Source organism: Juglans microcarpa x Juglans regia, chromosome 4D, assembly GCF_004785595.1.
Source record: "Juglans microcarpa x Juglans regia isolate MS1-56 chromosome 4D, Jm3101_v1.0, whole genome shotgun sequence".
NCBI lineage: Eukaryota > Viridiplantae > Streptophyta > Magnoliopsida > Fagales > Juglandaceae > Juglans > Juglans microcarpa x Juglans regia.
The window spans coordinates 30,273,062-30,287,139 of record NC_054600.1 but is presented as its reverse complement, the minus strand read 5'-3'; the positions used below and the strand labels follow the sequence as shown (position 1 = coordinate 30,287,139).

General features: G+C 37.0%; 2 protein-coding genes across 2 annotated transcripts; one reads left to right on the top strand and one right to left on the bottom strand.

Annotated features, from left to right (window-relative positions):
- The first annotated feature begins 440 nt into the window (after window positions 1-440).
- On the top strand, window positions 441-4,362 carry LOC121261614. Its single transcript, XM_041164061.1, has 5 exons — window positions 441-764; window positions 1,355-1,797; window positions 1,907-3,233; window positions 3,334-3,480; window positions 3,583-4,362. The coding sequence occupies exons 2-5, from the start codon at window positions 1,744-1,746 to the stop codon at window positions 4,107-4,109; spliced, it is 2,055 nt and encodes a 684-aa protein (XP_041019995.1). The 5' UTR covers window positions 441-764; window positions 1,355-1,743; the 3' UTR covers window positions 4,110-4,362.
- Window positions 4,363-4,881: 519 nt separating this feature from the next.
- LOC121261613 (probable pectin methyltransferase QUA2) lies at window positions 4,882-12,143 on the bottom strand. Its single transcript, XM_041164060.1, has 9 exons — window positions 11,422-12,143; window positions 10,023-10,737; window positions 9,799-9,931; window positions 9,012-9,252; window positions 8,413-8,638; window positions 8,019-8,194; window positions 7,581-7,884; window positions 6,795-6,933; window positions 4,882-5,425 (listed from the first exon to the last, which is right to left on the bottom strand). Exons 2-9 carry the CDS (start codon window positions 10,727-10,729, stop codon window positions 5,267-5,269), a joined length of 2,085 nt encoding a protein of 694 aa, XP_041019994.1. The 5' UTR covers window positions 10,730-10,737; window positions 11,422-12,143; the 3' UTR covers window positions 4,882-5,266.
- Between the last annotated feature and the right edge of the window lie 1,935 nt (window positions 12,144-14,078).

The window sequence follows — 14,078 nt, the reverse complement described above, 5'->3', positions numbered from 1 at the left end:
GAAACGTTATCCCGAAACGCTATCTTGAAACAGTACTAATACTAAAATATTTCATTTTAGTGCCTTGATTAATACGACATCCAGTTTGATATTCAAAACATTGAAAGCTGGTGCCTGCTCAGAAATTCAAAAGCAGCAGTGGCGATGTTCCCACTGTAATTATGTTGTATTTCCTTAGAATGCTGGCTAGGGTGTCTCTCAGCAGTAACAGCTGGACAATTTTACAAAATTTAATTTTTTTTAATTTTTTTATATCTTTTTAATAGTTTTAAAAAATATAAAAATATTAATATATTAATAGTCACTTTTTTAATTTGTAAATAAAATAAAAAAGTATTAAAAAGAAAATATGGACAATCGAATTGAAAGAATAAAATAGAACAACATAGTAACATTATTCATTTCATTATATTATAGGCATCCTATAAAGAATGTATGCCGGCGTTCTAGACTCCGCGTTACAGGAGAGTATGCGTTGCGCTCGCTCTTTTTATTTTACAAATTTACTCTACGCATTTCCGGTCTTTAATTTCCGTCCCTACTTCGAACTCCCAGCTCATACCCAACAGAAGTGAACATAAAAAGAAAAGCAAAACAAATGAAGACTCAACTGCCACCACCCGCCAGATCTCTCTATTTCTCTCGTGTTAGTCTTCTTGGTCGTGATCTACGAGGTTAAACTGTCACCTGACCTGAGTTGTACAGCCGAAAACTGCTGCAGTTTAAGGTTCAATTGACAAGCTGGCGGAGTTCAGCTTCATAAGGTACCACTTTCAGACCATAACCCCATGGTTTTTCTTTAGCTTTCTGTACATGATTATTTTCTCTTTCAATAGCCTCTGGGTATTTTTCTTTTATACTTACGTTGATGAGGCGCTTTCTTGTTTCCAAATCGATAAAGGTCGTTTTGTATAGAGTGGGTTTTGAATTTCTCTACGTAGCCCGTATGGTTTAATTGTGTATCGGATAAGGATCGTGTTTTGGGTTGTTTCGTTGGAGTTTTCTTGACATGGGTTTAATGTTTGCAATCGCAAAAGCTTGACACGGTGCATGTTTTGTTTAGAGTGAACTATTATGCCGTCTCATTTTTACCGCTAACGTGCCGTTAGTGGTTTTGTTTTGTTTTTTTATTTTATTTTTTATTTTATATTATTTTAATATATTTAAATATCTTTTAAAAAATAAAAAAAATATATCAATATATTTAAAATTACTTCTTTAATTACTAAAAAAAAAAAAAATTTTTGAGCGGTAATTCTCTCTCTTTTGTTCAATGGGTTGTCCCGTTCTGGAGCTTTCTTATATGGGGTCTGCTTGGTTTTCTTTGTGATTTCATTTTTTGGCACTCAACCAGGAAAGTTTTTGAAGAAACGTTGTTTGGTGAAGCTTCTGGAGAGAAGCTGCTGCGAATACAACTCTGGCCGACACGATAGAGAAATTTTCTCGATCCAGGGCATGCGCTGGTCCTTTCTTTCCCAGTCTCCGTTCGTGTTCGAGTCGGACTCTGTCATTAGTTTCACGCCTTCCCATTGATTACGGCTAACTTTTGATTCAAAAAGAGAGAGAAAAAAAAAAAAAAAAAACTCCGATGTAATCTTTGTTTATAGAGAATCTCTCTGCCATAGTTAAAGTATCCGCCATTAGAGATGTGAGCAGCAGTAGCGTAGACGAACAAGAACCAAGAGGAAAGAGAAAATTAGAGCTTCCATTCTCTCGAGGATTTAAGCAAGCCTGTCTGCTAAAATGGCAAAATTTAGCTGCTTCATTTTACGTGTTGGAAGGAAGAAGAAAGATAAGGTGAGAATCAGTCGTATTCTGAGTTAATATATGTTATTTTTTTGAAAGAACTGGAATCCGTCTATCTTTCGATTTTATAACTTCATCGTCTTTCATTTATTCGCTTCAGGGGGATGCGGAATCCCTGGAAAATGGTGAACGCAAGGGTTTGCAAACCCTGCAAGTCAAGATCGAACACCCGGTGAAATCTTCTGAAAATGAAGAGTTGAAATTGACGACTTTCAGCGTTGCGGTACCGTATCCTAACAACTCTCAGTGCAGCGTCAAGGTTATGAGCCATGAAAGTCCTGTTGGGGTTGAGGCAGCGGAGATAGCTTATGAAGGGGAGGACGAGCATGAAGAGAAGTCCTCTATCAAGAGGGATTTCTCTGACCTCGATCTGTCGGCTCATGAAGATATTTCTGGGGACAAAGATTCATATTCCAGAAACAAAAACTTTGATTTATGCTATTCATTTGATCCTGATACACAGGTGAAAGACCATTTCGATGACAAGATTGAGAAAGAGAGTGAGAAGGGTATTGATATGAATCAAAACGGACATGTTAGTGATCCTGGCAATACAAAAGCAGAGTTTGGGCGTTCCCCAAAACTTCAGCGCTCCTGCTCCAATGTTGAAACAAGGACTGTTTTTAGGGAGATGGCTGATCGGTTGCCTCCTTCTAAGTCGCAGTCTTTTGAAGAGTTGCAGGAGTTATCTGAAAAGGTGAGGGAGAATGTTGACACAGGCAGCCCCAGATCTGAAACGACCCACTTCAGTGCGGACAGGGTGATGTTGAAGAAGCATTCTTCAAGCCAAGTTCTCCCCTCTAGGAGTAGAAGATCGTGGTGGAAATTGTTCCTCTGGAGCCATAGAAACTTGCACAATGCCCGGACCCTGAAATCCTCCCGGTCACTTCCTACTAGTGCTGCTTTGAAACCTCAAGGTGGGTACTCTTCAGATACACTTGAACCGAGTCGAGTTATAGAATCGAGCAAGGTGGCATCACCGGGATCATTTACTGGAGATTCCTTGAACAATAATGTTTTCAAGAGCTGGGATACTTTTCATAACGGAGTTTCTGGTTTGTGGCAAGCGAACCAATGGGTCGCTTTCCCTTCAGAATCGTCCCCCATTGCAAGAGTGGAAGAGTGGGTGAAAGATCTCGAAATCGAAAATCCATTTTTAGGAAATGATAGCCATGGAAATGATGATGGAATTCTCTTCCCCCCCTCTACTGAGAATGGTAGATCACCAGCAAGAAACACAACTCAATTGATCCGTGGGAGGCATGGCATCAATCTGGCGGCAGAGATTTTGCATGCTAATAGTATCATCCAGTCTCTGAATTCATTATCTACTGTGGCTCACATTTCTGGTATTGGCTTAAAAGCTATCCCCACCATTTCAAGCTTCTCCAGTCTTCGATCCGTCAACTTATCAAATAACTGCATAGGTAATGTCCCTCCCAACACAGCAGAAAATATTCATAGGTTACCCACCCTGAAGTCATAATTGAGCTAATTGGTTTTTTTTTTTTTTCCCTCAAATTGTAGTCCAAATTACTCCCGGATCTCTTCCAAAGGGCATTCACACACTCAATTTGTCGAGAAACAAGATCGGTACCATTGAAGGACTAAGAGAACTGACTCGACTGTGGGTGCTTGATCTCAGTTACAACCGCATTTCTAGAATTGGACATGGTATTTGTACTGTTTGTGCTTGACCTATGAGCTTGTATCTAACTTTTATAAACATTAGACAGTTTGAATATGAACTTACTAGATTTTCACTCACTTGATCAGGGTTGTCGAACTGTACATTAATCAAGGAGCTCTATCTTGCTGGGAACAAGATTAGTGATGTTGAGGGGCTACATAGGCTATTGAAGTTAACAGTCCTGGACCTCAGCTTCAACAAAATAACGACAACAAAAGCACTGGGCCAGCTCGTAGCCAACTACAACACTCTGCAGGCACTAAATCTTCTGGGGAATTCGATCCAGAACAACATCAGTGATGACCAGCTGCGCAAAGCAGTTTGTGATCTCCTTCCAAAGCTAGTGTACCTGAACAAGCAGCCAATTAAACCACAGAGGGCAAGAGAGGTGCTGACGGACAGTGTAGCCAAAGCTGCACTCGGCGGGAACAGCAGTTCGAGCTCTTCTAGAAAAGCAGGGAAGAGAGTGAGCCAGGGCAGGTCACTTTCTGCCATTGGACATAAGAGCAGTGCAAGTATTGCGCAGAAAAGCAAGAACAGGTCAAAGAACCGAACTCATCAGAACTTATCCCTAAGGATTGCTCCATCTGCACAGGCTTCTTCATCCCATTAGATTCTTTCACGTTCTCCTGGAATCTATTCAATATTTCAGTTTTCTAAAGTGATGTGTTGTGGTAAATGTGGGTTTGGTAGTTCAATGCGGGGTCGTAGAAATGCAATGTAATGCAGTGTCGAGATCTTTAAAAAAAAAAGGAAGAAGATCTTTAATTTCTTGTTTGCTTTGATTCACTAAGAGCATCAACTTTGTACAAAATATTATGTTTTCTTTTTTATAATCATATTGGATCGTAAATTTGATCGGAGCATGATTTGAGACACGGCTTTGGACAATTTATAATCAATTTAGATGATCTTCTACTTCAATCTTCTTTTTTCCCTTCAGTATATATCATTCATGCCCATGAGAACATGGTCATAGATTTTTATTTTTTTATTTTTTACTTGCTTCAAGATCAAGTGGAAATTCTCCGATGATCCCTAAAAATTATTTGCATCAATGAGAATTTGAATCTTAGACTTAGAAAAAGTACAACACCAAAAAGAATGCAAGAGCCTCCGAACCAAACTGCCTTAAAAGTGGGAAACTGTCCTCAAGCCATGGAATCATTCCATAAACTGCCTTAATAATTCCAGTGATTAAGATTGGAATGTACAGAAAAAAAGTCTCCTTTCTAAGAAAAGACCACACTGCTAGCTTTAAAGATAATTCGATGTGAATGTTACAAACATGAAGTAAAATTGACCTATAACGATGGGGTTAATCACTGGTGAACATAATTCACCTTGCTGATGAGGGAAAAAAGATTACATAAGAAAACAAATTCTTTCAACAAAAAATGCACTGCCAAGCATTTTATATACTAAGCAAACAGCCGTGGATTATTCTGTAATTATCTTCACAATCTTAATCATGTGGTTGTATAGTTATAATGTGACATCACATGGAAAATTAAATCCCATCCTGTACTTCTGACTTGTTCTGCGCTACTTACATGGACCTATGTAAGCCTTGCGGCTACATAGTAGTTGTGGTCAATTCCACAACAGATTCTTTTCTGTCTCTCTATCTCTCTGTTTTCTTGATTCTTCTGTTCAAAAAATTCTCAATCCTTCTTTCATGGAGGAGCTTTATGAAAGATTAATTAACACCCAGAAAATAAATACTGATACTACGATGTCGCTTCTTGGGCACCCTTTGAAAACTCGTAATTAGTTTGCTTGTCTCTTGAAGAAAGGTTTCTGGCAAATAAGAAGTCTCTCGTCACTGTTATTTTCCACTTCTACAACACGCGCTTCCCACTTTAGCCTTGTCGTTAGAGCTCTCACTGATTCAATAAGGGCAGCAGTGTCGCGGAATATCACCCAACCCTGCAGAGCAACCATGAATGCCAGCATATTTAACCAGATAGAGCAAACGCAAAGACAATCCAAGACAGCAATTTTTCCAACATATAACTATCAAAGGTTTCCTTAAATATCGACAATCTTCTTATTAATATATGTACTGAGCGTTGGATTTTCTCTAGCTGCATTATTCTTGAGTTGGGTTTTCTCACAGTCAAATGATATTGGAAACAAATTGAACTTATTCAATTTTCACAAGGTTTCCAAACAAAGCCTCCAAATAAAACTCATCTGGGATCCCCAAACCCTGTTTTATAATTCCAATTTTTTTCCTTCTACACCCGGACATGATTCTGTCTTTTTATAAATTCCATGAACCTCTGTGACTCATCATAAACATATAGGAATTTGTCAACAGAAGATGAACTAGTAACATTGGTTCAAGCAGCATGTTCTTTTACATCACTCAATACAGTGTTTACTCTCTTATTAGAGTATTGATCAACTGCATTTTCCCTGCCTATTATTTTATTAATAAATAACCGACATGTAAAGTTGCAGAAAATGTAATACGAGCCAATGCTATCAATTTAGACAATAGGTCCTCACTCATCAAATTTTTTAACATAATGCAACTTGCACGCCTTTTTCCATAGTTTTATTGAACAAGTAGCAAATTCCTTGTGTTCTAGTTTTTAAAATATTTTAACGAGCCCAGGCATGCCCACATTCTCATGGAAGAGTATTTGGCATACAAAAGTTCCTTCCAAAGCAATTTTTTTTGTTTGGACATCATCATTAGACAAAATTCTCACTACAAATAATTTAAGAAAACGTCGGGTAATGATGTTGGACTGGTGTTGCATGTGTAAGAAGAATGGTGAATCAGTAGATCATCTGTTTCTACATTGCGAGGTGGCCAGGACCATGTGGGATGACTTTTTTGTAGGAATTGGATTATCATGGGTCATGCCTCTTAGATTGGTGGATTTTCTAGCAAGCAGGAGAGGGCTCCGAAGTAATCCACAAGTTGCAACAATCTGGAAAATGGTTTTTATTTGTATGTGTTGATAAATTTGGCGGGAGCGAAATGATAGAAGGTTCGAAAACCGCGAGAGAACAATGAAGGAGCTAAAGTTTTCTTCTTTAAAACATTGTTCTTATGGGTGGGGGGGGCCATTGTTTGTAATGGACTATAAATGTCCATGACTTTTTACTGTCAGTTTTAACCGATAAAAAAATAGTTTTCAAAATATGACATGTTCAAGTAGTGCTTAAAGAAGCCTTGGGGATGAGCATTTGAGGATCAATAGAAAATCCTATGGCAATTGATTTCGAAGCTGCCCTTGATCAAAATATAGAAAGAATTACAAAAAAGTCAATGTTTCGGTACCTCTGGACGAAGTAATCTATCAAGCTCAGAGAACAGATCAAGCGTGGTACACCTGCGCGGCTCACCAATCTCAAGGGATAGAAGTCCTGCTGCATGGACCAAGTCATAAGTTCTAGGATATGTTGGAAAAGATTCACACCTGAAGGGAAACGAAATTATATCATAAATACAAGACAAAACAATAAATATAGCATAGATTATTTATAATATTGCTAGATAGAAGCACAATATGGTGACCGACTTTTTCATGAAGCAAATGATAAATTAATTCCCTATAATCATATTTACCACTTGAAAGTATCATTCTGCAATAACACTCATTTTTTCATAGCATTAGCCTCTTTTCTTACTTAGGCTCATGCATTCAGATACTCTACATGTGTATACCATCTAGTTTTATTATTCATAAAAAAAACACTCACTCTTTCATAGGTTCCTTGAACTGTGCTCTGTTTCTTGTATGAAGGTATATTCATTTGCATGCAACACGATTTTCAGAAACTTGTTCATCACAATTCCAAACTAAATCAAAAGCTCCAATTTATTGGAATGGCTATAAAACTCAAATCGATGCACTTCCTCATGAATGTTTTATTTCTCCAGTTATAAAGCAGACATATAACATGTAACTTGATCGATACATGACCTCACTAACTAAACTAATTCACCAATATACTATCCTTGCATATAGATGAAGCCGTGGAGCAATTAAATAATATTTGGTTGAGAGTCCAATACCAACATGTATAATATATACTGAGAAAAATAAACGGTACGAGGCATTACCAATCGTGCAATACACCTACAAAACCCCTATCCATGATCAAGGGAAGATAGTTGGGTCCATTTGTAGGGACCACGTTCATGACCCACACAGACTTCTTAGCTTCCAATAATGCAGAATTGAAACCGCCAAAGTTAGCATTCATGTCTAGCACATTTCTAAGCATGTTATAAGGTGGTGAGGGATCCTCATCACCAGGTCTCTTTGGATGATCTGAGAATATTAATGGTGACAGAAGAGACCAATAGTTACGGACTGCTGTTTTCCAGTGATCAGTATCATCAGCATATTCTTCCAGGTGTAGACCTGACAAAACATTTAAACATGGAATATAATGAGGCAAAGGAACATGGGTAAAGATTTTCCTTCTCTGCAATTTATATTTTAATTTATTATCGTTAGTTTGCTGCTTCGAAGTTTTGACCAAATGTACGAATTACCATGGAGAGCAAGTTCCCTCTTATTCAAGTTAGCTCTCGATGGCCAGGCTGCCCTCTCTTCAATTGGAATCCATCGGCGGCTCTGAGTTCCACCTATGCAAGCCTGTAGTGGTCGATAATATGGAGACTCGACATCATTACTTTTGCTGCATATAGAAAGGCCCAAACCAGGTTTCCTGTACACAAGCAGGTCATGCTACCAATCAAGACTAGCTTTTAATACTTAGAAACTAGACCACCCATATTCTACAATATCCATGTCCACCTACATATAGAACTACATGCACACAGATATGTGTGTGGGTGGGTGGGTGGGTGGGTGGGTGGGTGTTCACTGTGTATCCTATGCTAGAAGTCTTTTTTTTTTTTATAGAGGTAATGCTAGTAGTCTTACCTTGAACTATAACAATTCCTTTTACTGGTCTTTTTCCATACAATAGTTTCTTCTTGTTGTGACAACATCTCCCAGCAAAGGTTTTCTGCAAAATCATGAACGAACTTCCCCATTTTTTTATGCTCTTTGGTATGGATTACTCCTTGGAAATTGGTATCTGGAGATGTCCAGACGAAGTATCCACCCGGTTTTAATACTCTATCAACTTCAATCAGGTAAATACCATCTGTACCACATAATATGAATGTAGGTTAATAAGACCAACTCAAAAGCCAAGCGTTAGCAAATGTTTCTGATTAAAAAACACTCTCCAATATGTTTCACATCAAAAAAATGAAGCCTCCATGATTTAACAATTCTAAAGTTTTTGAAAATTTTCATTAGTAACTTGGACACCAGAAATCTAGTATCTTATTGGGAAAAAAATGTAAAGGAAGGCGAATTTGTAGAAGAGGCATCTTTGCCTTTGTGGATAAACATTCCCATATATAGCCAATGACTTCATGAATCTTTATTCAATTATGTCCTTGATTTACCGATTAAAAATAAATCATGTCCTTGATCTAATATCTGTTTGACATTTAACCTCGAATTGTTACCTTTTTGGTCCCAATCAATGCCGCATCGTGCGCAATGCAACATATCAAAAGAGAGAGACGGATATGGTAACTGTTTCGAAATAAAGGAACCAATCATTGCAGGAAGACCCCTTTCAAGAGTGAGTTGAACTTGACTGCCCAAAGCCTCATAGTTTGCAATGCACATGGTTAAGAGTTCATTGGAAAAGAGATGTGCTCCAAAGCTACCATAACCACATCCTATATCCAGGATGGTTCTAACCTGCAAGATTTAGGAGGTAATCACATTGAATCATGATTTCAGATAAGGGAAGACAGTGTCCAAGTATTTGAGAACTGGTTCAATTTGAAAGAGACCATGTCCATAGCTAGAAGGATATTAGTAAGCATACTGCATCGGCACATGTATATACAGCACAATCCCCAAATTTAGGGCTTTAATAAATAGAATGGAGAAAGAAATGCTAAAATATGATGCTAACCATCATGTCAAAATGATTGCAACGTAAACCATAAAATGATCTGCCATGTTTGACAAATCAAACAGTACACACCAACCTGGACGAAAAGATCCATAACTCTCTTTATTTTTCAAAAGGCATACCCTACATCCAGGGTGGTGATTTAGCATGGACCCCAACAGTTTATAAAAATAGGTGCATGCCAATAAGTAAGTCATCACGAGGCCAGAGAGTTATATACAAAGGAATATGACTACAAAATGGATGACAGGGAAGGAAAACCAAAAGAATAAAACAAAAAACATGTTTGACATGTGGATTTGAACATAAAGTAAATAACCACTTACCCCAGCACGAATGAAGTTGGATTCATTTCGCAGACCAATCATTTCTGCAATTTGATGCGAGTAATCTTCAATGCCATCAAACATGAAAGAAGCAGAACGGAAGGAGATCTGCTCTTCGTCCAACATCATCATCCTGCAACCATGTGAGATGAAGAAATAAAAGAAAATTCAAGGAGAATGCAAGTTCATATAAGAGAATTGAGTTAATAAGAGGCTCTGCTCACCTCTTGGTCAAGCTTCCAGAGGACATTACCTCCTGTGCGGTAATTTGGACATTTGCAAACCATATGACATCTCTTCCAGTAGGCCACCTGAGAGGAATCTTGTAATTTAGTGGTGGAACAACCAAACAATTTTGCCTTGGTTCATGCCCACAGAACCTGTCGAATTCATTGCTATCAGAATGGCTCAAAGCAAGATTGGCCGAAACATTGAAGCAAGGAACATGATTTTCAAACTCCTGAGAACAGAATTCCAACTCTTTCAACCTTGAGGAACCCAGAGAAAGCTCCCCGACATCCCACAAGTCTAAAACAAGTTGCTCTTGGAGTCGCCTATAGCCATGGAATATGTGACCTCTCGAAGTTGTAGAGATAGAAATCGCCCACCAAAAGGATCCAGTGAGTGCAAGAATTACAATCAATATCAGACTGAACTTTAAAAGCAACATTGTCAATCTGTGCCTACTTCGCTGAGTTCCAACGACCAAGGAATCAGATGCAAAGTCATTCTCCGCCATACCATATTTGGGAGTATAATTGTCTGGGAGAAGTAACCGGAAAGGAAACTTCAGGAATAAACAACTATGATAAGAACCTCTTCTATCCAACTCTTCCTTTTCTGTTTTATCTTTCATTTGAGAGTCGCACAAATCATTGCTGCTACCAGAGATCCGTGGTCCAGATGCACCTCTATGCAGAGGCCTGGACATCCTCTGACCTGGAAACCCAACCACATGAAAAATTTGCAATAGGGAAAAGAAAAAAAAAAAAAAAAAGACAATTCATAAACAAACTGAGAAACCCAGGAAATACTTTCACTCTAACAGAGTCCACAGTAAAAAGAAATGAAGAAATCCCCCCTCAAAAAACGAGTTAAAACCCATGAATCAGAGATGCCGAGAAACGTTACACCAAAAAAAATCAAATCTTAAGAAGCATGCAAACACAGAATAGTTTTTCACTCGAATGAGCTAAAAAATGAAGTATAAGGTAATTGTGTCCTTGCATACAGTTCACAATTTACGATCCGAGCACAAATCGAATCAACAAGAAGGAGAAACTTTCGTCACCCAGAAAAGGAAAAAACAGTAATTGAGATTCCGAGAAAACGTAGGGAAACTAAATCAGAAACATTTCCCCATAACATAACAAAAAAAAAAACACCTTCAGTTAGTCCCATGGCCCCGAAGTCACAAAACGGCACACCATTTCCTTTAAAAGCTTCACCTTGGTTCACTATATCCTACTAAAATCTGAACCGGACCCGGAAAATACGACCACATATCCCATTTATATCAATTCAATCGATAATAAAAACTACGAGACATTATTTAAAAATCAGATCAAGATAGAAAACGTATCAAGCAAAAGTGGGAGAAAGTAGTCGAAAATCAAACATTACCTTGCTCTATGGGTGGTAGAGCTGGAGAGGGAGACAGAGAGGGAAACCCTGAAAATCAGCGTGAATTCATGAGTGGCTTGTTTGGTTAAGCCACAAACACCCACTATTGTCTTTCTTTGGCTCTTTCTCTCACTCTCTTTCGCCGTACTGAAAGCTTCAGAGAAGTGGAAGAGAGAGGCACAAACAGTGCGAGAGCAGCAATGACCAGACTTCGTACCGATCCAATCACGAACACAGCTTGAAAACAAGTTGTTTGCTTTATAATTTTTTTTTCTTTTTTAAATCAGGAAAACCATCCAAAATACAGTAACAAAAATGGGCATCACCATAATAAATGTAAGAAGAAAAATATTTCCAACCCCTGTAAACTAGCTAAAATTATTATTCTTGTTATAAATGATGTACAGTCTTCAAGTCTCCCCCGTTAATTACCTGATTCTCTAAATATTATTAATGTCAAGCGTACAAAATCCCCATTCACAGCATAGTTTATCTGGACAAACTAAAAAGAAACAGAGAGGAAGCTCCCCGCGGAATTGACTCTCCCGAATATCCTGCAGATTTTGGTGAATCACCTTCCCCTCTTAGAACATTTCAATGCACGGGCCTTTTACTTGCTGTCACGTAGTTGCGTATGTATGGTAGATCTGATACAGAGAGAGGAAGACAAAAGAGGAGTGCCTAAAAAATTATATGAAAGATATGGGTATGGATTATATTTGACTTGCGTCTTATTTGTCGGACTCCAAACTCCAAAGACTCCTCCTTTATTGCCAATTTTTTTGCGTCCTTTATTCAATTCATAATTCCATACACCTCCCTTGCACTTGCACGAGCTATTGCTCTCGCTGGCTCCACTTATTTAATATTTCCACGCACTCGCACATTCGTAATAATAACTCAATTTTTCTTGTTGCTCCAAAAAATTTAATAATAACAAAAATAACCAATTTCTTTTGCACTGTTTTTTTCCCCATGATGTATCTGTCGTCGGTTTAGGGATTGTGGAGACGAAATGAGGAGCTTTCGGGATTCAAAATGCAGTAATCAGGTCTCGTTTGATTGTTGAATTGAGTTGAAATGAATTTAATTTTTTATAAATAATAGTGACTTGAGAAGATAGAGTGAGTTTTAGAGAACACACTTAAAATAAGTTTAAATATATGTGGATGTTACGATAAATTTAAATGTATTTATGAGAAGTTAAAAAAAATTATAAGTCTCACGTATAAATAGGTGTTGAGTTGAGAAAAATTATAAATTCTATATGTAAAAAAATTTTAAGTTGACATAAGTTTAATGATTTAAAAATTTAGGTTTCGTTTGGTTCATTAACTCCTCTCAACTCATCATTACAACTTTTTCAAATTCTAATAAAAAATATAATAAACAATTTAATTTTTTCAAATCTTAAAATAATAATAATATTAAAAAATAATATTCTAATAATATTTTATCATCTCAACTCAACTCAACTCAACTCACTTTAACCTCCAAACACACATTTAATATTTAAATATTAAACTCAATTTAAAATTATACTAAACTTAATTTATTTCAATTCAATCCAAGTTACAAGCGGTTCTAAGACAAATTTTCAACCGGAATTACTGCAAGTTAATCATTCTCAAGGCCCGCCTTAAGCTCGGCACGGTCCATAGCCGCAAAGGCTATCTCCGATGAGGAGTTTCCAATAATTTTTTGTCTAGATGATATTTACAATTTCCCAAAAAAACTTGATACGACACTTTTCGTATATTTTTTTTTTCTAAATAGTGTATATTCAACATTTAGTATTATGAAATTTATATAATATGTATATATTTCTCTAAATTAAGATATATTTAGGACAGAAGATTATAAAAATTTATAATTCATCTTCGAACTCGCATTGGTTGTTAAAATTTTTAAATGTGAAATTATTTAATTATTAAATGAAAAAATCAGATATAGAGAGAAAAAAAAAAAAAAGAGTTATAGAATGGAAACAAAAAATGTTACTAATTGTTAAAATGATATATTATCTAATCTTTATTGATATAACCTCTTTAATTCTTATAAGTTTAAAGTATGTTTGTTTAATATATAGTTAGATTATGTGGGTTAATAAGAATGAAAGTCTCACTTTAAAATTTTATATATTATTTAATATTTATAAATTATTTGATTTTTAAGTTGATACAGAACATTTTGTTTTTAAGTTGATACAGAACACATCATAAACGTCATTAAATATAATATTTAATTTGTAATGGGTTTGAGTGGGGAGGGGGGGGGGACTTGGTTTCATGAAAATGTTTTTTTTTTTTTTTTAATTTCTCTCTATCATTAAAGAAAGAAATACATTATTCTAAAAAAAAAAAAAATAGAACTTAACGGAATGATTCGTTTTTACAGATCAAAGAAGTTGTAGTGTGTATATGCGTGACGACGATAAGAGTCGACGTGGCGTCACAAAAAAACTTGGAGGAGGCGGCGAGGGAGTAGTGGGACCGAAGAGGGGGAAGGTCCCACCCTGGCGCGTCGTCGCGTCGATGTGTTGGTGTGCGAAACGTGAAAGCTTTACGTGTAGGCCACACCGCGACCGGCGGGATACGTGCGTGTCCCATAAATAGAATTTTTCTTTCTTTTCAGTCACCACCCTCTTGGCTCTTTAT